Genomic DNA, 25,863 nt, shown 5'->3' with positions numbered 1-25,863 from the left:
AACAAGGAATACCCAACATTTGCCATTTCTTACAAGTACAAGTTTAATTCTCTAAATCAACAGTCAACTGATCCAAAGAGTATGATACATTTAATAATGTATCAGTTGAAGGAAACACATCACAATTAGCAGCTTTAGTCTTCTCCTTTTCTAGCTTTGCTTGAATCCTGGGGCAGATTATTGAGGTTGACTTTTCCATTTCTTGTCGTTGCAAAACTAACCTTTGCATTAATGCCACTCTAATGTCTTCTAACATGTATAAAATGTGTTTAGTCCTAGCATTTATTATGTAACCATTAAAGGTTTCCGCCATATTGTTTGTTATGGCATCTGTCCTAATGGATGAATCCATGAATGCTCTACAAAACACTTGAGGATTGTAAGACTGGAAAGCACTAGAAGCATCTCGGTTAATTTCATTCAACTCAGCTAGAGCATCCAAATGATCTGCCATGCTATAACATTTAGCAATTTTCCAGAAAAGAAGCTTCATTTCATCACCTCTAAATGACTTGTGCCATAAAGCAAAAATATGCCTTGCACAATGCCGATGTTCTGCTTTTGGTAGAACAATCGACACAACATGTAAAATGGCCTTAAACACACAAACAAACACACAAAACCAAGAAAACAAGAGAAGTGTAAATTGATTTGCTAACAGAATAATGTATAAATGTATATGCATATATAAAGAAAACTACATATTATTATTAAATTGATTTCCTATAGCAGATAACAGTTGTCCCCCGAGGAATGTTTTGATGAAACATGCATCAACACAAATCACTTTTATGCACCCTCTCTCCATCCCTTTTGCAAACCCTCAAAACAGGTGAATAACGTTTGAAATATAGGATTACACCCCTAGTTACTCACTATAGTTACTAACTCTAATTTTGTGCCAGGAGCAGTGTTCTTTATTGCCTCCAAATACCTACCCACCTTTTGGTAATGCTCTTGCATTGACCCATGCAATAACCTGTGTGCATAGTACTTGATTTTATAAGCAAAATCCCTAGTCACAATAACCTTGTAGGCTCTCCTCACTGTCTCGACTATCTCTTTAGCAGGCCAAGGCGGTCTTGCCTTAAACACGCACCTCAATAAATTGCTATGCTAGCCAAGTAGACTTTAGTTGCTTATTCTTTTTTATATTCCTGTGACAAGTATGGTTGTCCTCAACTGTCTTAATAACAAATGTTGCCCTCCGAGAATCCCAAGAAGAGTACATGTAAAAGGGACAACCTACTGTACACCTTACTCCCAGTCTTTGCTGTCTATACTTGTTGCTGCATACAATGCTCAAATTCCTCCCTTGCAATATTGCATACTTTGTCACTGCCTTTTTGAAATCCCCTCTAATTTCATAATTATATCGCATTTTACACCAATAAAACCCAAAATACGTTGCTCTAATTAATTAGGAGAAGATAACATACCTGTATTGTAGTCGTTCCTCTTTGGGCAAGCTTCATATTTGTACAACAATGGCAGTAGCTTCTTTAGGAGGTTTTAGAGTACATTAGGTGAGAAGAGAAGAGTAAATGGCGGTCATCATTTTTTTTTTGGAGGGAATTGAATGCAAAAGGACGAATTTAGGTGGAAATTATGTTGACTACAATTAATAAAGACACGTCAGCAAGTTCCAACCTTTTTGATAGATTGCCAGTCACCGTGGACCAATATGAGATGAGGGGTGGGAAAGGTTGGAATTCTGAGTTAAATTAAAGTTGAGACTGTTTTAAGAAGACCGCTTAGAGGTTAGATTATTATTTTCCAATTTTCCAGAAATAGACTCTCCAAAGTCCAAACAATAAAATTTAAAAAAAGTGTTGAGTTTATATATAAAGAGTTTACATATACTACGTATTACGTACATAAAACATTTGGGTACAAGGAATATCTTGGGGAGGATGATTTATTTCATTTAATAAGAATAAAAAACTTTTTTATTCCTCAAAAATAGAAAAAACAAAAAAATTTAACATTGTTTAAATATTTAATAAAGAATTTATTACCAATAAGCCCGTCTAGCTCAGTTGGTAGAGCGCAAGGCTCTTAACCTTGTGGTCGTACGGTGGGCGATTTGTTTTTATTTTGCTTCTATTATTTAAATTTTACAATACAAAATATATTTAATATTTCGTAGGTCATCAAACGTCAGTATGTCCGAGTGGTTAAGGAGACAGACTCGAAATCTGTTGGGCTTTGCCTGCGCAGGTTCGAATCCTGCTGCTGACGATTTTTTCTAAATCATTTTTATTTACCCTTTAAAATAAATCGGTGCTCACCTTGAAATTGTTGCCATGGAAAATTGAGCTACCTGGATCAGATTTAGATACTCCTAGGAAACAATAAACAAGCATTTCACAGAAATATAAGATCATTAATTTTAGCAAAAACTAATTAACAGTTGCTCTAATACTCTGCCGCTCATGTGACGTTATTTTTCTCCATTTGGTTTTGTTCAACTAGTGCATTAGCGTAATCAATCAAATACTGTAAACATAAAAAAGACAATAAAATCATGGTTTAATATATTAAACTAAAATATTACGGAGTTTCAAAATATAGTGTAGATTTCATATTACACAATTGAATTTGCATAACTTACACATTAAAATAAATATAATAAGTAGTATTACGTAATCAAATGACTATGTATTTTTATACATTATTGTATCAAAACTTTTAAACTTTTAGTTTGAACCTTAAAGTGATTTTAAATGAAAAAATAAATATATAATGTTAACTTACTCCCTCCATCTTAAAATTTTAACCAATGGAATCTTTACTCTACATGCATCACCATCTAGTTGTTATTAAGCTAATCAAGTAATACCTCACCCCAAGACTACACTTTTGCCAAAGCTAAAGATGCTCAATTTAAAAATATTAGACAAGGAGTACAAATAATCTCACCACAAACAACATTTTTACATTCATATACAATTAAACTCACAACTATCACAAATCCATAAACCCGAGATTTCTCATAATATCTCCTAATACAAGTAAATCCCAAATCAAATTTTTTCTTTATCACCGATAAAATCTTAATTTAAGAGTTAAGACTAAGACTCTGTGTACGATTTACTAGTTCATTCGGATCATTTTGTTCGTTCAAGAAGAAGCGGTCAACAACTTGATGATAATTGCCAAACAAAGAGTAACATACTTTCGCCATAAATCTTAAATCTTTCGCTTCCAGCCATTTTCCTCGTAATTTGACGATCAAACTTCATCAAAAATTTCATAAATTTTATCCCTCTTTTCTTTTCTCTCTTTCTCTCTCCTCTGAATTTCTTCTGACACACACCTCCACGCACTCCGTAACTAATTTATTTTCCCACCAACAAACTCTCCCTTCTTCCTTCTTCCTCTGTTCAACAATGGCGATTTCATCTTCAACCTTCCTCCATGAAAAGAAATACCCCTTCATCTTCATCCTCTCTCTCCTCTTCCTCTCCTTCACCTTCCTCCTCATCTCCAACTCTCAATCCTCCTCCTTCTCTCTCCCTTCCTTCAACTTCTCTCGCCGCGGCACGCCTCTCGAACCTCTAACAATCTCTCCAGAACCTTCCGCCGTTGTCGCCGCTCCGATCGAGGTGCCGGAATCTCCGGCGAAGGTTAGCGTCTCCGGCGAGATTGATTTCGACGGAGATCTGTTGAATTTGAAATGGGAGGTGTGTAAGGGTGGATTGTCGGCGGTTGATTATATACCTTGCCTTGATAATTGGAAAGCGATTAAGGCTTTGAAATCGAGGAAGCATATGGAACATAGAGAGCGGCATTGCCCTACGCCGAATTCTCGTTGTTTGGTGCCGTTGCCGAGAGGTTATAGGATTCCTATCCCCTGGCCTAAAAGTAGGGACATGGTGAGCTTGTTACTTGCGTATTGGTAAGGTTTTAGTTTTTTCTTTTTATTACTCCGATTGATTTCATGTAGGAGTACGAGCGGTGTTGTGTCGTGTTGTGGATGTCATCTAGCTTAGCTTGTAGCTCGTGCGGGATGGTTTGGTGTTGGTATCTAGGATTTATATCGAATGTTACAGTAGATCATAGGTTAAAAAACAGTTTGTGTAAAAACTTATCATACGCGTGGATGTCATATAGCTTAGTTGGTAGCTCGGGATGGAATGAAGTTGAAATCTAGGATTAACATCGAATTCTGTTTACATTGTTGCACTGTTTCAGTAGATCAATGGTTAGAAACTTACTTTCTAAAGAATCATTAGAAAATTCATAAGACTTTATATTATATTAGATCATAGGTTAAAAGAAAAAATGGAATGGGTATAATATTGAGAATGTTTAAAGGGCCACAGAATAGGAAAGTTTGGTGTATGACACAGTGAAATTATAATAATGTTTGCATTAGATTTGCCGAGTTCTGGACAAGGGGATTATATTATTAAAAATTTGGTATGATACTTTTAATAATTGTTGATCAGTAGTATACGTGTGTTTTAAATAAAGTATAATTATAGACTAATGAAATTAGGAGTAGGTTAGTTAAGGTATAAACCATACAGTAGATTGTCAAATGAAATGTGGCATGTGGCTATGTATGAGTTGTTATAATGTATTGTAGTGTATTGGAATACAAGAAAAGAAACTTGGAGTTATTTGGACATACAAGAGTTGTTCTGAAGTAGGATATGATTGCACATGGGCGGATGTTTTGATTTGGTGTGCGTTAGTTATGTCATGGAAGATGATCATTTTTAATTGTACTTAATTCCGTGTGGTTTACATGTGTGATTACGACCCTTAATTTTACCTCAAGTGTCTATGTTGGATCCTCGACTCTCCAACATAGATTTGTTATATAAACTGTTGAGTGTCTTGTTGCAACTTGCTTCGTTATGGACCAAAAACATGGAACTTAGCTGAGTGACTTTAGTACACGAGTCTGTGTCGAACACTAATACCTGATTTGAGTAACGTTGTGTATGAATGTATTACTGGCTACCTTGAGTTGTACTTTTTTTCTACCAAAGTGTTTTCGGCCATGATTAATAGTAGAAGAAATTGTAGTTTTACATGAGTTGTCTCAGTATTTTGGTGCTGGGGTGTATTCTTCCATGAACTAGAAAGTCAGCGTGATGATTGTGCTACCAGTTTTTTCTTCTCGACGCTACTTTTACTTGCATTTTAGGATTGTCACGTTTCTGATATGTTAGTCTAATGTTTGCTCAACAATTTTGTTTATGACACAGATTTGGTATGACAATGTCCCTCACCCAAAGCTAGTAGACTACAAGAAGGACCAGCATTGGGTTGTCAAGTCAGGTGATCATTTTATTTTTCCTGGAGGTGGAACTCAATTTAAGGAAGGTGTTGCAAACTATATCCAGTTTATTGAAAGGGTATATTTCTCGATTTTGTTTTGTTATTTAAAAACATCACAGAAATTTATGATACTAGTACTACTTTGGTTGAAAGATAAAATTCTTATACTACATCACTGCATCTGGTGTCTGATATACTTTTGGGTAGAACATATCCGCCTTCCTGGCCAAGAAAAATAATATTTAATGGAATACTAAAATATTAATTCTGACTTTAAAAGTTCTTCCCTGACTAAAGTGATAACTTATAAGTTGCCTATAGATTGAAATGTCACCCTGGTCTCATGATAAGTTATTACAAATATACAAGTATATGACAATTATGATAAATTACAAGATTTGTCTTTATTGTACAAGATTTCAGAGTTTGATTAGAACCTGTGTCAACTTGTAGCAGAATTTACCAACTTTTCTCATCCGTTTTGCTTGTAAATAGTCTTTGTTGCTCTATATGCCTTTATGTTGACTCTTCTTTTACTCTTTATTAGGCTACACCCCTTGTCAAATGGGGTCAAAACATCAGGGTTGTTCTGGATGTTGGTTGTGGAGTTGCCAGCTTTGGAGGGCATTTGTTGGATAGAGATGTTCTTACCATGTCATTGGCCCCTAAAGATGAACACGAAGCTCAAATACAGTTTGCTCTAGAACGTGGAATTCCTGCATTTCTTTCAGTTATTGGAACTCAACAACTAACATTTCCAGACAATGCCTATGATCTCATTCATTGTGCTAGGTGCAGGGTTCATTGGGATGCAGATGGTACTTCCTGAGAGCCACCTCATACTTTTGTTTGATTTCTCATGTGTCTCATATGATAGCTTTCTGCAACATGATAATAACTAAGGTGATGCTAAACTTGGAAAAATAAGGGGTTGTATCAGAGCATAATTTGTGCAGTATTTAATTACTTAGTATGACTCTAAGAAAAATTCATGCTTGTTGTTAAACTGCAGCTTAGCCACTCAATTTCGCTACGCTCTTGATGTATAGTTTTATGTCTGCTAATGTATTACACAATACACAAGCAGAGTCTTAAGTTCATTTATCTGGATCTTGAGGATGAAAGTCATTTGCTGAAAAATATATTGTGAAGGAAATTTAATTGGGATTAGGCTTTAGTAGTGGATTACTGGGAGGCAGTTCAAGTTCATTGATTTGAGAAGATCAAAGCGCTGCCACAATTTTCAACTATAGCTGCTTTACTTAATTCATTGTTCAGTTATATCCACTATTTTTAATCCTCTCTGACTTGCATCATTCACAAATTCATTTTTGTAGATTTGTATATACACCAATCACCAATGGTGAAAATGTTTTTCTCTATAACTTGTTCCTTTATCGGTCTTATGAGATCTCCTTTCTAAGTCTCTTGTTCTTCTGTCTTCTGTGGAAGATTATGCATTAGAGTTCTTTAGGATTGTGTTTCTCTCGAGCATAGGTTGAGTTTGGACAAAACTGACAGATTTGGAATGTAGAGTATCTGGTTAGAGCAAGTGGAATGAAAATGCCACTTGATAATTTCTTCTGCATTACATTGCAGTAGCTTATATTTGTCCAACTTAAGTTTTGTTTATTGGTCAACATGTCTGTTTGATATGCTTGCCAGCTTTTGATTGATGAAGTAATTTACTTTGCTATGTTTAGCTTCCCAATCAGTAAGGACTTTGTATTTGATCTGCCTTATGTTCTTGTTCATATTTTGTTTTGTAGGTGGCAAACCTTTATTGGAGCTCAACAGGATTCTCAGGCCTGGGGGGCTCTTCATTTGGTCTGCTACACCAGTCTATCGCAACGATGAAAAGGACGTGACCGTATGGAACTGTATGTCGATTTCCTAACAGGGAGTTTGATGTCAATAAGTGTTGAATATGTCTGTGATCTCTGTTGTATGCTTTTTTATTGCAGCCATGGTAGCTTTAACAAAATCGATGTGCTGGAAGGTAGTGGCAAAGACCATGGCATCAACAGGAATTGGGCTTGTGGTGTATCAGAAACCAGTCTCTCCATCGTGCTACAGGGAACGTGAAAAGAATGAACCGCCAATGTGTGAAATGGGGAGAAATATGTCATGGTACTCACCTCTTCAAAAATGTCTTCCCCAGCTTCCACCTGAAGCTTCCAGTTGGCCTCCTCTATGGCCCAAAAGGCTTACCTCTAAACCTTATAGCCTCCCTTCAGCACCACTTGTGGAACAAGCGTTTCATAATGACACCCGTGACTGGCATGCTCTCGTGGCAGATGTTTACATAGGTGGCCTTGGAATAAACTGGTCAAGTGTGCGTAATGTAATGGACATGACTGCTGGTCGCGGAGGGTGAGTTTTTTGTACCAAGTAACCTTACCTTTGCTAGTTTGTTCTCTGTCCTTTTTGGTTGCTCTTGTTTATCAAAGTTTATAACAGAATTGCTTTATTCTGATAAGTTGCTCATCAGTTTCTGCATACTACTGTGTGTTGAGCACTTAATTCTTATAGCCTTAAGAGGGGAATTATTTAAATGCTTACACCAATTTCACCTCTCTGTCAATTTATCATTCTTGCTATATCTTCAAATTTTGCTCTTGGTTCATTGCCATACCTGATCAACTCTGCAACTTAGATTGGCACAATTGAAATTGATATGTGTTTTTTTTTTTCTCTCTTTTTAAAAAGAAAAATTGATATGTATTTTTAAAAATTTAACATATCAAACATTTTCACAGATTTGCTGCAGCTCTTATTGATATGCCACTGTGGGTGATGAATGTTGTTCCAGTCCATGAGCCAGATACACTTCCCATAATTTTTGACCGAGGGTTAATTGGAGTGTATCATGATTGGTGTGAATCTTTCAACACTTATCCAAGAACTTATGATCTCCTGCACTCTACTTTCCTCTTCAGCAATCTCCCAAACGGGTAAAATTGCCAATATTTACCTTTCTAGTATTCATTTTTGTATAAATGTCTTTTCAGAGTGAAGTTCTTCACTGAAATCAAGTGACCCAGTTCAACCATATTGTTTTCATCTATTTGATGATCTGAAGTTTTGTATCATTCAGGTGCGACATCATAGATTTGGCTGCAGAGATTGATCGCATTGTGAGACCAGGTGGGTGGGTATTGATTCAAGAAACCAAAGAACAGATCAACAGAATAGGAGCAATCTTTCGTTCTCTTCAGTGGTCTGTGAATCTCTACAATGATCGATATCTTGTTGGCCAGAAAAGTTTCTGGCGTCCGCATGGTGGTCGGGTGCAAAGATGAACCAAGCAAATAAATGAACAAGTACGGCTTCTATGGTATAATTTTCAATGCAATTTTACCATTCTTTTGATACCACGTATGGATAGTGTGTATAGGGATTTCCTGGAATGTTCTGATTACATGGCTTTATAGAGGCCATGCTTGGAATGAGGAAAATTATTTAAGGGGTGATATAGTTTTATAATGGTATGTTAAATAAGCAGGAATGGTGGTGGACTTGAAGGAAGAGGAGGAGGTGGTCTATTACCCTAACAACCACCCCCGCCTCCACCCACTTCGCAACTTCTTATTTAACTCCTATTATCCCCTAAAATAATTTACTCCATCCCAAGCGAGCCACTGAAGATGAAATGAAGGAAAAATTATTTAGGAATGGTCTCTGCATAATGTTTACGCTCTTGTTTCCCTGGTTGATTCTGCTCTTCCTGTGCTGTTATTAGCAGGTAGTGCTAAATTAGAACAAACACATTTAAACAAACAGAAATACTAGTAATAATTACTTTGATCCAACATGATGTTAATACAACCTAGTGCCTGCAGCGCACATCCACATAAATCAGGTGTTTTCTTAAAATAGGGACCTATAGAGATTGCTACAAATTTGTACTTAGAATAAGGAAGATATCAAGAAAGACTGCTTACACAAAGCAGAAATTAAGATCTTCAACACATTAACTAACCTGTAAGAGATTGCTTATACTCCTCGCGATTCAAATGGTTTGTATACATTAAAGGAGAGTCGAGAAAAGTAAAATTCAGTAAAGACAGTAATATAAAGTGTGCAATGTTTGATCATATCGCAAGAAAATGAGTTTGAAAAACAGCCATTGCAACATATGGCAGTATAAAACTTCATTCCTCAAACTCCAAAAGAAACTCATTACATGGGAAAAGTACAACAGGTATAAAAAACCAGTAGCACACTACACACATTCAAACAAACAGAAACAAAGATACAAGTAATGTAATTTACAAAGGTAAAGAGGAGACATGATAGCCAGAGTGCATAAATAATGAATATAAAAGCTAAGCACTGGCCACATGATACATTATTGTTCTAACAGTGAAGCTTCAAAATCTTCCATAATCATGCAAAATCAAGAGTTCTGTAAGTCTACCAAGCGCTCAATAAATCATTGTGATCATTGTTGAGATTGGAGCAAGCAACAATTGAATCATCCCTCAGAAGTATCCCCTCAGCTGCTTCAGCGCTCCTTGAAAAGCAGCTAGTTCCCTTCAAGCTCAAAGTTTGACGAGTTACAGCTCTACCGGAAAGAACTGAATGATCCTTTACCATCATTGAACCCTCTGACTCTTGAGTGTTTTGAAGAGTTGTTTTCACATTCCCATCAGAGGACTTCACTTTCAATTCGTTTGATATGGTTGTAGTCATCACCTCTGTATCTATCTCCGGTCCAGGGATCGTTGAAGTTACAATCTGAAGTGGATATTGACGTTTTGATGTTCTTAAAGAGACCACTGTGCCGTCTTCTGCTACCACCCTCACTTCTGTTTTCACCTTTAACTTCTGCTCAACAGTCTTTTGTGTACCAGCTCCTTGAAACTCGATCGAATTCTTGTATTTCAATTTCTGAGTTATACTAGTGGTAAAATTACCAGTACTACAATTAACCCATCCAGAAGATTGACTCGTTCTCTCAGCTTCAATCTCAAATGATCCATCCAATTGCTTGAACTTGTACTCCCGCGACTCTTCATACTCAGATGGCTCACTAACAGCCACCATCCCCTCAACCTGAGTTGAATTCTTGTCCACCCAAACATGCAAATTCGCATCAACCAACCAAAAACTAAGCGAATTAGCCACCCCTAGCTCAAAAGTATGACTTTCTCCATCCAAAAAGGAACCCAAAAACGGGGTCAACTGGATGGATTCGGTTGCGGTGGTGTTGGCTCGGAAGAAGGTGCTTTGAGGAGGTGGTGGGGTTGTGAGAAGGTGGTGGAAAGTGAGGTGAGGAAGATGATGAGAAAGATGGTGGAGAAGAGGTGGGAGTGCATTTTGGTTGTTTTTTTTGGAGTTTGAATTATTTTGTTTGATCAAAAACTGGAAAGTTTGTTGTTTTTTTGGGTTTTAAGATGGGGGGAGTTATACGTAGGGGTTTTGTTTGACTTTTTATTCCTTAGATTTGGATTTGGATTTGTTTTTTGTTTTTTGTTTTGTTCACATGGATGGAGTTGTAAGAAAAGATCCAATTCAAGAAAAATTATTCCCTCCGTTTTTAAAGCATCCGTGATTACTTTGGTGAAATTTTTTATATAAATCCGAGTGTAAGATCCATAAAAATTAATTTTTGCTAATTTAATGATTAAAATAATCACCCTTAAATTTAATTATCAAAATAAGGATTGAATACCTTAGTGTACCATACACCTGATGTATATAACTACTTTTGCTATTTTGACACTTTTAAGGAAAAGTCAATGTCATTTATACATAATATATGATTAGATTAGTTTCAATATATAATTTCAAATATTATTATTTTATAATTTTTATTAATACACAAAATTAAATTTGTGCATTTACATAAATGCCAGTCAAATTGTTTGGTATTGTAAGAATAGAGGAAGTATAGGGTAAGATGGAAAGTTAAATCTGCTTGAGTGCTTGTGAATTATGTGATGAGATCGGTTAGATGTTGATACGGAGTAGAAGCTAAGCAGTAAGGTAAGAAGAAGTTACTGATTATGAACTACTGGTTAGACTTGCATGGTTGGATTAAATATAATAAACCATTTTCGACTTTACTACGGGTTCGTTTGGTAGGGTGTAAAACATTTTCAATGATCATTTTACAATGGAAAACTCATTTTCAAAAAAGTTTTCCGTTGTTTGGTTGAATGGAAAATGATTTTCCATTTTAAGCATTTTCCATTGTTTGATTGAACTGAAAATTCAATTGTGAGGGAAAATGTTTTCCCTCCACTTGTGATGGAAAATGTTTTCCCTCCACTTGTGATGGAAAATGTTTTCCTTCTAAATCGGGGGGAAAATGTTTTCAATAAGGTGGAAAATGATTTTTCACCCCAAGTATTACATTTTAATGTCTTACACCAAACCAAATAATGTAAAATGGGAAAACACTTTTCAGTGAAAATGTTTTACGCCCTACCAAACAGAACCTAACGAGGTAAATTTTATTAAACAATTTAGAAAACCAAATTGTTTGTAATAATTGAAATATTAGGAAAGTAATTTGATGAAGATTTTACTTGGTGGCAATTTATCTACCTGATTTTGAGTAGCTCACTCAAACTTGGGTTGATAAGTCCAAATTGAAAATTAAAACTCGACATTGACTTTGAATTATACTCCGTAGTAATGATCTAAGTGAAATCATCATTCTAACCTTTAGGACTTGTCTTATAATCACCTTAACAATAATTAGCAATATTTAAAACATGTAAAATTACTAAAATTTACAATGAAATCCAAGTACGATTTAAGTGAACTGCTACTCAATGCTTCCATTTTACAGGACATGGCTCCCATTTTGATATGATATGATGATATTGTCTTTTGTGTAAGTTGTAGTACATAATGGTATAATATCATTCCCGATCCCTCCACTTACTACCACATGGTAAAAAAAATTCCCGACCCCACCACATTCGATCCAACACCAAAAATCCGATTTTTTTTTAAAAAAAATTTATTAAGCTTTAGCGATAGGTTTAGGACGATGGACGACGACGATCGTACACCGGAGACATCGTCGGAAGTCTCGTACTTTTTTTTGTTTTTTTTTTTTTGAAATAAATACATCCGCTTAAAATTTCCGGATCCACCAAGGTAGATCCGAAAATTTAAGGCGGATCTCCACATCCGCCCAGAATTTCTGGACCTTCTTAGGCGGATCCAGAAATTTTAAGCGGATCCACCTAGGTGGATTTGGAAATTTTGGGCGGATCTTTTTTTTTTTGATTTTTTTTAATTGATTAATTAATCAAATTTATTAATGTAATCTTTGTATTATTATAATTTTTATTGTGATTATTATTAATGTTGTGATAAATTGAGTAATTAGTATTAGTATTATTATTGTTGTTGTGATCAATGTTGTAATTATTTGCTTATGTTGTTATTATTTGTTGATATTATTTGCTCATTTAATCTCTCTACAAAAAAAAATCAAATTAAGTAAAATCTGGAAAAAAAAAATTAAAAAAAAAAAAGTAGAGTTCCGCCTGAAAATTCCGGAAGTACCAAAGAGGATCCAGAATTTTCAGGCGGATCCACCACCGAACATCCAGAAATTTAAGGCGGATGGGTAGATCCGCCTGAAAATTTCGGATCCTCTTTGGTACTTCCGGAATTTTCAGGCGGAACTCTACTTTTTTTTTCATAATTTGATATTTTTTTAGAGAGGATGAAATGAGAGTGAAGTGAGTTGTGATTTTAGAAATGAGTGTTGTGAGTGTCGTGAGTGAGTGTCATGAGTATTTATTTACGAGGGGTAAATACGGAAGTTCATATAAAAAATGCGAGCGGTGTCTAGTAAAATAGAAGCGACGTTTAAAACCAAACTCGTGATTAACTTTATGACTTAACCTCTTAAGTCGTAATTACTTCTAGTGTCTTAACAAATTAAGAACAGTAATTATCAACTAATCTTACAAATTTAATCACTTTTAATCTATTTATGAAAGACATTTGAACTAATTAAGTGATGATGTTTCTCTTATGAACCTTCACATAAAAAAAGACGGAAGTTTCGTTTGTTGACTATTAATTGTAGTAGGCAAGATATAAAATTAGATACTTTTATTATTTCTTCGTGATTAAGAGTTCGAATTAAGTAAGAAAATTCTACCAAAAGGCCGGCAAGCAAAGTTTTATGATATGATAATGATATTTTATATTGACGGGGCCAGGAGGTGATCAGGACTCAGGAGGGGAGAGCCGGAGAGGTATTCCAAGGGGGACTATGGGAGGATTAATTGAATTTTTCTTTTTTTCCCTTTCCTTTCTATGAATCTTAAAACAATTTCTCTCTCTTTTTTGAAAATACATATAATTACATTGTCGGATATTCTCGAAGTATATATATATTGCCACCAATGCCATTTCACAAATAGCTTCATGCATAGTTGATATTGTCATACAATATTTTCTCAATATGGTTCATATATACACATACGGTACAATAATTTAGACTATTTTTTTTTTTTATATGTTCTCGAATGTATAAACATGACTAATACATAGTGAGAATAGATATTGATTTTTTTTTTTAATTTGTGTGCAAAGATAAATGAAAATTCTATCAAAGAATTCAGTGCATATAACTCTTCTTTTGATTCATTATGACCAACTAAAAACAATTATATTGTTACCCATGACATATAAAGAGGAAAGATAGATAGATACAATGAAAAAAAAAATTATTGATCGATTCTCGAATAATAACACCAAATCACTTATGTTACTACATCATCAACCAAAAACCCCTTCACACCCAAACAAAAGATAATAAAAAAAAGAAAAAAATAAATAAAAAAAGTTAACAACAAAAAAACCTAAATGATTGGTTAAAAATATTGCATTTCCTAAATGGTTTTATCTTAGTAGGTCTTCTTCGTTTTCCTAATACGAAGTATATTTTATTTGGACATCAAGAGGTGTACGAAAAACTCCTGGATTATTAGATGCATGATGCTTTTATTTGTCAACAGCCAGGCAATTCCAGCTGCTCATTTGTTGATATGTTCATTTAGATTGATTTTATAATAATAATCAAAGACGACTAATTACGATATTAAGTTTTCGAGAATGGCAAATTATTACTTCGTATTGTTTATTGATTTATTAGTTGATTCCTACTTTCCCTGCCAATAAGAATCATATACTACCTCCGTTACATATTATATGCAACCTTTGAATTTTTTATCTCACAAATAATACTCAAAAGTTGCATATAATATGTAACGATGGTAGTATGTATATGCAACCCCAACAGGCCAATACGTACTTCAATAGCATGTTTGTGGTCCAATGGGCCATTAACCCATTACCCATTGGGCTAATTTAAAGATTACATTCCTTATTATTTTTGGTTCTTTATACTCCGTACTTCTTTTACCAGATTAACTAGTGAGGTAGTGGCTATTGGTGCAGTTACATAGGTATATTTGTATATATTATACTTTTTTTGTTCTTTTTTATTTGTCTTGTTTTGTTATCACATTTGTCAATGCAAAATTTAATAATCAATAACTTTAATTATTCATAAGTAAAAAATATAAAAGTTATATATTATGATAGTACTTATTGAGATGAAGTTAGAAAGATTCCACGTGAATATGTTTTTCCTTACATATAATTCATAAAAAATGGTCAAAAAAAATGTAGTGAATAGTATAAAAGTCAAAGCGGGTCAAGTAAAAAAAAGCGAAAGAAGTATACTTGCAATGTTGCAAACTTGCACCAAGACCCTGGTAGATGGGTAATATGGTACAGCATAACAAAATATCTAAAATTATAAGTATTTGACTAGGGAGCACAGCATGAAGCGCAACCAACCAACCAACTACATACGAAGTTATTCAATTAAGCTATACGATTCGTCTAGAAATCTCATTTAAGTTTAAGAACCTCTTATTTTACATTTGCTAGCAAACAAACCGACTCTGATACATGTTAATTACGAGTTTGGGCCGCACTCGTAACCAAGAAAGAGAGTTCACTTCACGAGTCCAAGATAGGAGGAGTAGCCCCTTAGCCTCATAAAATATTTAACTCTCTCTTTTTCTCTCAATGTGTTGTTTGAAAAGTTTATACATCAACAATGCACGTATAATCGTATTAGAAATTAAGCCTCTATACATCAATATCTTCCTATATTGTTTTAATTTATTTTGTGAGAATCACAAAATAGGAATTTTGATACAACAAAAAATGAAGCTGCAAAGAATAAACCATATGCACATGCGTTTGCTAACAGTAAAAATGAAAACCACCCCCACTCAAAATTCCACTGTTGGCCTTTTGGCGGGGATTCTGTTACATACCACTCTGACACACACTCCTTCTCCTTCTCCCTCTCTCTCATTCTCTCTCCAATTTCTCTCTCTTCTTTCCACCATTAAAGCTCTATTTAAGCTCCTCTGAAGCTGCTTCACCTCCTCCATCTTCTTCTCTCTTAAGCTGAACTAAAACTGGAATTTAGCGACAATGTTCTACTCTCATCAACTGCTTGCTCGAAAAGCTCCACTTGGACAGATATGGTAACGATTATCTCTCACATTTACTCTGCAACTTCGCCGAACCTTTAATTTTTACCTTTGATTCATCGATTAAAGCTTTTAGTTGATTCTTTGAAGTAGATTTTTCTAGCTAGGTTTAACTAGTTCATCCTCTGTTTTTGTGTTTTTTTTTTTTTTTTTTTTTTTTGAACTTGAAATTTTGTTGGCGTCGACTATTTAACTTCTACAGATCTTCAAGTTCAACTAAAATGGTGATAATCTTTTTTTTTGGGGTTGGTTCTTGTAATTATTACAGTATGAGTATGAACTTGATAGTTAATTTGTCCTCTGTTTTCAAAATTCCAAAATTAACTGGAATTTTTTGTTTGAGCCGATTTCTTAATTAATGTAGTGTTTAATCTTCAAATAAAATGAAGGAATTCGATAAAATGATTTTTGTGTTTGAATTTTCGCATTATGAGTACGAATTTGCTAGTTCACTCATCCTCTGATATCAATGGGAACTTGAAAATATATTTGCATCGCTTTTGTTTTTGTTTTATACTTTATATAGATTTATTTTTCAACAAAAATGGCGAAATTATATTATATAGATTGGATTTTTGAATTTCCACTCTATGAGGATGAGTATGCTAGTTAATCTAGCTCTATTATGGAAATTATGTGACGAAATCAGTTTTCGTGAGCTAATATTTCTTCCAGAAGTTCTTCAAATTCAAGTCAATTTCCATTTTATTGCAAATTTTTTCTAGTTATTTTGCTCAGTTTCTCCAAAATCAAATTTGAATTACGTCAATGTTATTCTATCTCTGGGTATAAGGATGGCAGCAACAATGCATGCGAAGATGAATCGGAGAAAGCTCGATCAAATCGACATCATCCGAATATGGTTCACTTTCTCTCTCCTCTCTTTTTTAGGTCAAGTTTAATTTCTATTTTCTGACATTATTGTCCGATTGTAAAATTTCAGCGAAGAAATCTTGAATCCTTCTGTACCAATGGCGCTGAGACTCTCTGGAATTTTAATGGGTATAATATACTTGCCGAATAAGTAATCGTTTCTTCTTATAATTTTCAATTTATTTATCTGAATAATTACAATTTTTTTCAATTTTTGTATTTTTTAATTAGGTGGTGTGGTGATTGTTTATGAGCGCAAAGTTAGACTCCTCTATGGTGAGCGTTATTTTAGTCGATTTTTCGAATTAAATTATATTTAATCATGTTTAATTAGCTGCTAATTGTGAATTTCTGTTTTAAACAGATGATGTTAACCGTCTTCTGGTATGTTAATCCTGCTACTCTTAATCCTAGGGTCTTTTCCTCTCATAATTCTGCTTATTATTGTGATATTGTGTTGTGGGTGTGAGTGTGTGTGCGCTCAATTTGTGCAGGTTGAGATCAACTCAGCATGGAAGGTAAAACCTGCTGTGGACCCCACAGTTCTTCCCAAAAGCAAGAATCAAGCAAAGTGGGTCCCACACTGATTTCTCCCTTTGTGTATGGATTTTTTTTTGTTTTTAGATTTCTGGGTTTAAAGGGGGTTTTGGTTGATGGTTTGTGTTATATATGCAGGTTTGAGGCTGTGACATTGCCTGAGAATCATGATGCAGATGTTGGTGATGTTGAGCAGTCTATTGACTACTCTAACAAATTTACCAGCAGTGCAACTTTCCAGCAAACAGCTTATTTTGCCATGGTAAATTGAAACACTACACTTTATCTAAACTCGCTCACTATTAACCTGGGATGCAATTCATGTACTTGCTAAATGACTGCTGTTTTTAAGAGCTGCACAGTACCTAATGTATTTACCTCAAAACTTTTATTTCTCATCAAGTTGTTTAGACGCGTCATGAGAAGCTTGTGTAATGGCCAATTGCAACCCTTTGGGCACATTGGTATTGGGATTGAACTAGGAAAGTTCTTAATTGGTTTAGTGCAAAATTCTGATCCACATACTCCTTGTACATATGTATCAGCTTATAGGCTACATACTAGGATCATATCTCACATTATGGTAGTGTTAATGTATTCTTGAATCTTTTCTAGAGGTTGCGATATTCTGACATTTGTTGCAACTTTAATTTGCTGATAATTGAACCTGTCTGTGATCTTCCAGAGACTGGATACTATTGATGAGCTCACTGAGAGCTTCAAGGAAAAAGAACAAGATGATAGACACCATCAAGGTTTTTCTCTAGACACTAGTCCAATAAGTCCCCAATTTTCTGTCTAAAGGCTTGTGATTGTGTCTGTTTACAGTAGATTGTTTGTGTAGGTGTGTGTATAATGGATTTATATCATTCCGCCTCAGTGGTAATGACCATCTAATCATTCTGCATTCTGCTTATTGTTTTCTCAGCTGAACGTGCTAATATCACCTTAGATGACCCTTTTGATTCATATCAAGTAGGAGGAGGCCTCTATAATCGCTTTGAAAGGTAAATCCCAACTGCAGTGCTGAATGAGTCACAAAAAGTTTTAACTATTTGAAGAAAAAAGCTATTGAGCCTTTATGATGGACTAACATGTTTAATCAGCTAACTATATTTTCTCAGTTGACAAACTTTTAATCTATTCCTTGCAGGTTTGATATTGAAGGAGATGAGGAAACACAAAATAACTTCCCGTCTCATGGGCAAACAGAAATCCCACCTGCTACTACACACTCTCCACCTCCAGAAATGGAGCCACAGAAAGGTTGGTAGCATGCTGCATGAGTAACCAATGGAACAGATTAATACAGTCAGTCGATTATTACGTCATATACTGATTTCCTCCATTCACCATTCTAGCACTCCAACGCATTTAACGACACAATATTAAAAAAGAAAGCAGAAAATTATTATCTGAAGAAGCATGCTCGGAAATAAACTGATAATTGTACGATTGGTGCTACGAAACTATGCTCAGGCTCCATCATGAAAAAGATGTTAAGGCTTGATATGGTTCTAGTGTAGATAGAGATTAAACTACCTACTCGCTCTGTTGGGATTTTACAAAATGGAGCTATAGCTAACAAGCTATTTGGATGCAGATGATAGAGCTGGTGACGACGTTCCTGACCAACCACCAGTAGACCATGCTAATTTATCTCCTTCCCAATTCAGGGAGGCAAGACAGGTAGCTATATAAACTGTGTTGTGTTTGTGTTCTGCCTGGAAATGAAATGCAGCTGATTATCATTATAACCCAATTACAGAAACCACAGAAACATTTACAGAAGCGAAAGCCACAAAGAAGGAAAGCAAGGGAAGCTCCTTTAATAATGGATATTGAACAAACCATGCTTCCGAGCAATTTATACCAAACTTGGCTCCAAGATTCGGGTGACATACGGGTCAAAAGGCCCAAAATTTTAGAGGTTTTTTCCTCATATATACTTTACTGTTAATTTATCATGAAGGCATGCATACAGTGCTACTCTCTAAGAGCTGCTAAGACAGGAAGCTACTGCTATCAAGCTGACCTTGCAAATACTGTTTTGCAGCATATCAAAGCAAAATCAGCTGTGAAGATAGCCAAACTAGTAGACCTGCCACCAGTTGCGCTATCTTGTGGGTTAGTCGGAAAATATGATGAAGTGTATTATCCACAACCGCTTCTAGATCTGTGGATGACTAGTATACAGCCTAGACAAGATTCTCCTTCGTCTGGTTAGTGTTTTACTCAACCTCTCCTATAGGATTTCTTGGCTGTGAAAAATGTCTCAACAATTTGAATTTCTTTTACAGGAAGAACTACTTCACCCCATCCACCAGAACCATCATCATCCTCACCTCTCCCTGGACAAGACTATCGAGATCCACCAGAGATTGTAAGATTTTTTATTTTTTTTATTTTTTTTTTCATTTAGTGTTGTGTGATAAAAATCCATGTATGATCAAACTGACTTTCTGCTTTTGAAGCCTATGGGGGGATTTGGCAATGGAGGTGCAGCTGAAAGAGTAGCCTCACATGAAAGAATACGAAGCAACGTGGCCACGGGAATGGAGATACCTCTCCATGAATTCCACCTCATGTCTAATGGTGTGGGCACAACAAATCCAAATGCTGCAGTCACTAACTCAGGTATGCTGATGCTGCCTTTTGATATTCTTAGATGAGGTTGCCTTATTTGTAAGAAATTACTGGATTTCAGATGGAAAAGTTGAGCTTTATGTGCTATTACAGGAGCATCTGTGAAATCATTATCAGTTCCCAGCCCAGGTCCTGGACTTGACTTCATGTCTAACACTTCAGACAGCTATTCAGAACGGTCAGTACACAATTTAAAATGCAGTTCCTCTGTATTATTACTTGTTTTAATTTTCAAAAGGAATCAGATTTGTATCTCTTGATACGAATCTCATTGCTTTTTGAGAAAATGAATGAGATTCTGAACAAAAACAATTCAAATCCGGTATTTTGACTCATGATGGATTTATACATAGGCTTTGAGGTTATTAAAATTTTCATTATTCCTAGGTTAAGAAAGAAAAGGCCTTCAACAACAAGAGTTAACAGTGCTGGGCTTGAGTCACTGGATGAGGAGAATCAATGGATACATGATGCAGCAGAACTCAATCTTCCTTCATTTGGTGAGCGACAACCAAGCTTCAAGGTGCCTAGACATTCTCGACATGGTCCAACCCCTGATCATGGTAACATACACTTGATATATGAGCTCCTAGCTCTTGCAGTAACGATATTTGTGAGGAATTTTGGGACAATTTTATCACTGCTTGATTTTTGCAGAGCTTCTGGTAGAAACAGGAATTACTCAAACTCAGCGTGCTGCAATTGATGAGGAAGCTGAGGTGATGGCCAACAATATCAAAACGTAAATCCTGAGTCATTTCAGATTCTGTTTTACAAAAGAAAAATACGTTCTTATGTAAAATATTATGTTGCTGATCCCTGATTTGATCACTATCAAGGCATTTGAAGACATACTTCGAGACCCCAGGGGCACCTCAGACTGAATCATTGAACCAGCTCGCTTTTGGAATGAACAGGAAACAAGCTGCACAGCTTTTTTATCAGACTTGTGGTAAACATCAATCCCCTTAGCCCATAAGCTACATTTTAATTTATGGTTTTATCACATACTCGTTTAATCTCAAACTACTGACACAAAAAATCAAATCTGTTGCAGTTTTGGTTACGCGTGATGTTCTGAAAGTGCAGCAGAATTTGGCATATGGAGACATTAACATCTCTAGGGGAGCTAAGATGTGAAAATGTGTGCAATATAAGAGCTCAAATTCATCACTCAACACCGAGATATTACACTTACTCTGTCTCACTGATCAACACTACTGATTCAGACAATTTCAAAGTAAGCAGCTTGCAAGAAACTCAAAGGATTTTCAACACACATACAGAAGACAAAGGTCTCAGTCCATATTTCTTAATGTATTGGTTACTGCATCCTAGTATATAAGATATAGAAAATTATTGACTTAAATTCATACAAAGTATTTAGGAGTGTGTATATGTTTATCGAAACACTTGTCGAAAAGGCAGCCGATTAAACTAAGAGATAATGAATGTCTTATCCACTTATACAACTTGATTACTATAATTGTCAATAGCAAAGTCCATTGTATCTCCTTGTTTGCCTGATCGGGATAAGGTCAAGTGTGCCATATATATTATACAATGATAAATTTTGAAAGATTTGATCATGTTTTATTCATGTCACATTCATAAAGGCCTCGTTTTATGTCTTTTATTTTCTTCCCATGATCCCACCCCTTAAAATGAGATACGCTTATCTGGGCAAACTAAGAAGAAGATTTAAATCTAGCTGACACGGTTTAAAACAGCTCACAGTCCCTAACTTCTTGCAGTATATCATGGGTACCTCTTTAAGCTGTCTCCACATGCTTCATTTTCTGCTGATATTTATTTTGGTCAGCTGCTATACTTGATAACAATATTTCAGATTCACACCTACGTACACTCTTGGCCATGACCAGTATACTTATGTGGAGTATTCCATCCATCCGAAATTAATTGTCACATTGCAGTTTCCAGCCTACAATTTCCCTAGATATCTTTTACAGAGTTCATTAATGGATCCATGTTTGGAAATCCACATATAAATCATTCCTCTTACTGACGATTTTTTTCTAGACATACTAAAATAGTACACACGAGTGTTACCTCTGAACCGCTGAACGGGGAATAGGCAGATTTGAACATAAATCCTCATTTAGAAAAATCAAGTAATGCTGTATTGCTGTTAAACCGTGAAAAGTAAATACCAACTAGTTTCCATGATGAAATTTGCCATTTGGCAACTTTAAGACAGAATTTTTTGTCGTGGTCCACATAATTGACGGTTATGCTTATGCATATGGTTATGGCTCATAATTACAGTTTGTAATCATGCAAAACTGTACTCGTAACTAATAACTCTAATATACTACATGTATGAAATGTTTGCAATTTTGCATCACATGTCAAATGCGTGTTTCTGCAACGGTGTAATTTTTTGATCAAATTATTGTCAGCTAGATATTATGTGCTTCTAGCCTTCTAATTCCAGTGTTAAAGGATTTATTGAAATACTTATATGAAACTATGGGTGTTTCTGCCTGAGAAACTTCATTGAAGTGGGGTAGTCTACCTAACTTGCCCAATCGAATTGTTTGGGCCGTCTTTTGTGAGGCCTATTCCCCCAATGCAAAGTTATATTATCTGAAATTATTTTGTTTAAATTAAGTCAGGATAAGTTATATTAAGATGAAACAGATAGATCCTAAATTTAATAGTACAAGTAGATATTTTTTTAAAAAAAAATTACTACCTCCGGTCTTTATTATCTGCAACATTTACTATTTTTGGCCGCCCTACATTATGTGCAACAATTCCTTTTTTTCATTTTTAGTAACTTTTTTTCTATAAAATGACCAAAATACCCTTACTTAACATTTTAAAAAACTGGTTAAGAGGTTAATTAAACCTCCTTTTTAAACTAATCTAAAATCATTAACCTAATCCTACCCACCCTATTTACTCATCTCCTCGTCTACACACCACCCATTCATCTCTTTCTTCAACCTCTCTTTCAACCTTTCACCCTCTTCATCTCTCTCAACCTCTTCATCCCTCCTCCTCACGAGTCACGACCACCGCCCCTCCCACCACCATTCTCTCTCCTCCTTCACGACCACCTTCCATCCCACCACCGACGAATGATCCTCTTCATCTCTCCTCCCTCACAAGTTTCAGTTGAAGATGATGTGCGATTAACGATAATATATAGGAAGATGATGTGCGATCCAGATTCATTTTATTGTTTTTTTTCAATTTTATACTTTTTTCGTTTTTTTGGGTGATTTATGTTCGAATATTCTGGATGTTGTTCGATTTTCTGAGTTTCGAATTTTTGGGTTTTGATTTCGATTTTCTGGGTTTTGATTTTGATTTTCTGAGTTTTGATTTTCTGGGTTTTGATTTCGATTGAAGGTGATGATGATGGTTGGATTTCTGGGTTAGGGTTTTAGGGCGTGGGTTTTGGGTTTTATTGAAGGTGATGATGGTGACGATTTCTGAGTTAGGGTTCTAGGGCGTGGGTTTTAGGTGTTTTGGGTGACAATTTCTGGGTTTTTGGGTTTGGGATTTTTGGGTTAGAATTCTGGGTTTTTAGGTTAGGGAGGGGGCTACCGGAAAAAGGAGGGAAAGACGGGGGAGGGGGCTACCGAAAAAGGGAGGGGAAGACAAATGAGGGGGCTGCCGGAAAAGGGTGGAGTTGCCGGAAAGTTGCTGTCATGGATGAAGGTAGAGGGGAAGGGGAAGACAACCATTAATTAGACACTCTCTCCTCCTAATCACATGAATAAAATACACTAATTGTAATTATCAAATTTTATCTCGTGAACCGCAAACCCTCTAAAAATTGCAGATAATAAAGACCGGAGGTAGTATTAGTAATTAGATACTTTTGGTAAGGTTGATAAATCATGCATTAAATTGATGATTACTTTCCTAAGAGGGAGATGCGGAGAGAATCAAGGGAATAGCTATGTAATAGTCTAATTTTTTTGCAAGTTTAAAATTTCAGATGAATTATGTATTGATGTTCAATTCCTAAAGTAGGCACACCAAGTCACCAACCTCATTTACTAATGTAACTTATCTTTAAGCATTAATTTATTTACTGGAGTCGTAGTTATCTGATTATTTTATCCCTAACAACAAGCTTTCGTAAGTCTGCAATCCATGATCCATTGATCCATATTTGTCATTTTGGAACTAAATCACATATTCACACCTAGCATATTATGACTTATGGGTACAAATGTACAATATTCTTGCACGAATTGAAATATTAATTTCTATATACTCCTACTTGTCTTATATAACAATCGGTCTTGTATGGATTGAATCCATAACTATTTTTTATTATTTATTTAGTTTATTTATTTATGTTTTGAGTATGTCATTGTTTTTGAATAATTAGTTAAAGTTATCCGTGTATGTACTTCATATTTAAGTGACCTTTCGAAAAAAAATGATAACATATTTATTAGGGTATTTTCACTTTTGATACCACTAAAACACCCCTATTTCACTTTTGCTACCCCTTAAATTTTTTTTTTATTTTACTACCACCTAAAAACACTTTTGTCAAAATTTGCTACCACTTAACGGAATCTGTTAAGATTCCGTTAAGTTTATTCAAGATTCCGTTAAGTTTATTAAAAAAAAATAAAAATAAAATAAAATGTATATAAAAAAAAAAAACCCAGCCACCCTTAATTGCCCCCCCTCCCGTCAGCCACCCTCCCCCCTGCCGGCGGCCAAAACTTGGGCCAACGCCGGCGACCCCACCCCAATCCCTTTCCCCCACCAACGCCGGCGACCCCCACTTACGCAGCCACCCCCCAATCTCTTTCCCCCACCTACGCAGCCACCCCCCTCGCTTTTCCCCCTCTTGCTACCCCGAACCGGAAACCACCCCCCTCGCTTTTCCCCCTCTTGCTACCCCGAACCGGAAACCACCCCCCTCCCCATTCGCCCCACCGGAATCGGCCCCCCCATTCCCCCACCGAAATCGACCCCCCCTCCCCTACCCTTTTCGGCCACCCTAACCCTAAACCTTTTCGATCTCCGGCGACCCCCTCGAAACCCCAACAACCCCACCCTCGAAACCCCAACTACCCCACCCTCGAAACTCTCACCGTCGCCGGAGTTGGGGTTATGGGGTAGTGCATCGATTTTGGGGAGCAGCAGGGGAAGGGGAGATGCGGGACAGGTGGCTAGGGGGTGGAGGGGGAGTGGCAGGGGAAGGGGATTGGTGGCTGGGGAAGGAGGAGAGAGAGGGGCAGGGGTGAAGTGGGGCCCACATACGGCAAAACTAACAGCTTCCGTCAACTGGTAGCGAATTTTAAAATATGTGATTTTTAGTGGTAGTAAAAAAAAAAAAAAATTTTGAGCGGTAGCAAAAGTGAAACAGGGTTGTTTTAGTGGTAGCAAAAGTGAAAATATCCTATTTATTATAAATAGAAATTTAACATGCCAATGCCCAATAATCGATCAATAATCGAGATGGAGAAACTAAAATTTATTTTTTGAAAAAAAAAAAATATATATGAATTTTCAATTTGCAATTAACTCGACTCAATTCATTTTCAACCGTAGTCTGTAATGGAAGACACACGAGTCAATTACCACATGACTCACTAATGATACAATCTCTCACATTACGCTATCTAAACACATCATCAAACTTCAAACCTCAATCCTCAAACAAGGTAATAAATCAACAAATTATCACCATTCTCATTAATTTTTATCAATAAAAAAAATCAACAATTAATGCTCTTGCTCAATTGCACACTTGCACAAAAACAAACTCACGAGGAAAATGAAACTCACTAGAACCTACTAATCCAAACCCATTTTCATCTTCTTCCATCCAATTTTTTTGATGTTATCCAATTTTTTTCTTTCACCCCTTTTAAAAACCTCTCAACTCCCCCAAATTCATCAACCCATTTCAAAATTCAACCCCAATTTTTTTGTTTTTGTCATAAATTTTCTC

At 35.7% G+C, this 25,863-nt stretch overlaps 2 protein-coding genes and 1 non-coding gene across 3 annotated transcripts; 2 read left to right on the top strand and 1 right to left on the bottom strand.

Annotated features, from left to right (window-relative positions):
- Window positions 1-2,159: 2,159 nt before the first annotated feature.
- TRNAS-CGA lies at window positions 2,160-2,241 on the top strand. The gene has a single exon. It is a non-coding gene; the product is annotated as a tRNA-Ser (tRNA).
- A 646-nt stretch (window positions 2,242-2,887) lies between these two features.
- On the top strand, window positions 2,888-9,175 carry LOC110699321 (probable methyltransferase PMT23). The gene is made up of 7 exons (XM_021876830.1): window positions 2,888-3,878; window positions 5,223-5,372; window positions 5,843-6,113; window positions 7,065-7,175; window positions 7,260-7,668; window positions 8,055-8,249; window positions 8,393-9,175. Exons 1-7 carry the CDS (start codon window positions 3,393-3,395, stop codon window positions 8,595-8,597), a joined length of 1,827 nt encoding a protein of 608 aa, XP_021732522.1. The 5' UTR covers window positions 2,888-3,392; the 3' UTR covers window positions 8,598-9,175.
- Window positions 9,176-9,266: 91 nt separating this feature from the next.
- Window positions 9,267-11,915, bottom strand: LOC110699434 (peptide-N4-(N-acetyl-beta-glucosaminyl)asparagine amidase A-like). The gene is made up of 3 exons (XM_021876946.1): window positions 11,851-11,915; window positions 11,672-11,741; window positions 9,267-10,662 (listed from the first exon to the last, which is right to left on the bottom strand). The coding sequence occupies exons 1-3, from the start codon at window positions 11,913-11,915 to the stop codon at window positions 9,712-9,714; spliced, it is 1,086 nt and encodes a 361-aa protein (XP_021732638.1). The 3' UTR covers window positions 9,267-9,711.
- Window positions 11,916-25,863: the final 13,948 nt, after the last annotated feature.

The sequence above is a fragment of the Chenopodium quinoa genome, unplaced genomic scaffold, assembly GCF_001683475.1.
Source record: "Chenopodium quinoa cultivar QQ74 unplaced genomic scaffold, ASM168347v1, whole genome shotgun sequence".
Classification (NCBI taxonomy): Eukaryota; Viridiplantae; Streptophyta; class Magnoliopsida; order Caryophyllales; family Amaranthaceae; genus Chenopodium; species Chenopodium quinoa.
The sequence above is the reverse complement of the archived record's forward strand: the minus strand, read 5'-3'. Positions and strand labels throughout refer to the sequence as shown.

What these genes read in the sequence shown, in the direction of transcription:
- LOC110699321 (XM_021876830.1), top strand. Translation starts at nt 3,393, where the DNA reads ATGGCGATTTCATCTTCAACCTTCCTCCATGAAAAGAAATACCCCTTC. An exon ending in GGCCTAAAAGTAGGGACATG is followed by an intron (nt 3,879 to 5,222) that starts GTGAGCTTGTTA and finishes TTTATGACACAG; the next exon opens with ATTTGGTATGACAATGTCCC. An exon ending in TTCAGCAATCTCCCAAACGG is followed by an intron (nt 8,250 to 8,392) that starts GTAAAATTGCCA and finishes TGTATCATTCAG; the next exon opens with GTGCGACATCATAGATTTGG.
- LOC110699434 (XM_021876946.1), bottom strand. Translation starts at nt 11,915, where the DNA reads ATGTCGAGTTTTAATTTTCAATTTGGACTTATCAACCCAAGTTTGAGT. An exon ending in AGTGAGCTACTCAAAATCAG is followed by an intron (nt 11,742 to 11,850) that starts GTAGATAAATTG and finishes TTACCTCGTTAG; the next exon opens with GTTCTGTTTGGTAGGGCGTA. An exon ending in TTTACATTATTTGGTTTGGT is followed by an intron (nt 10,663 to 11,671) that starts GTAAGACATTAA and finishes CAAACTTTCCAG; the next exon opens with TTTTTGATCAAACAAAATAA.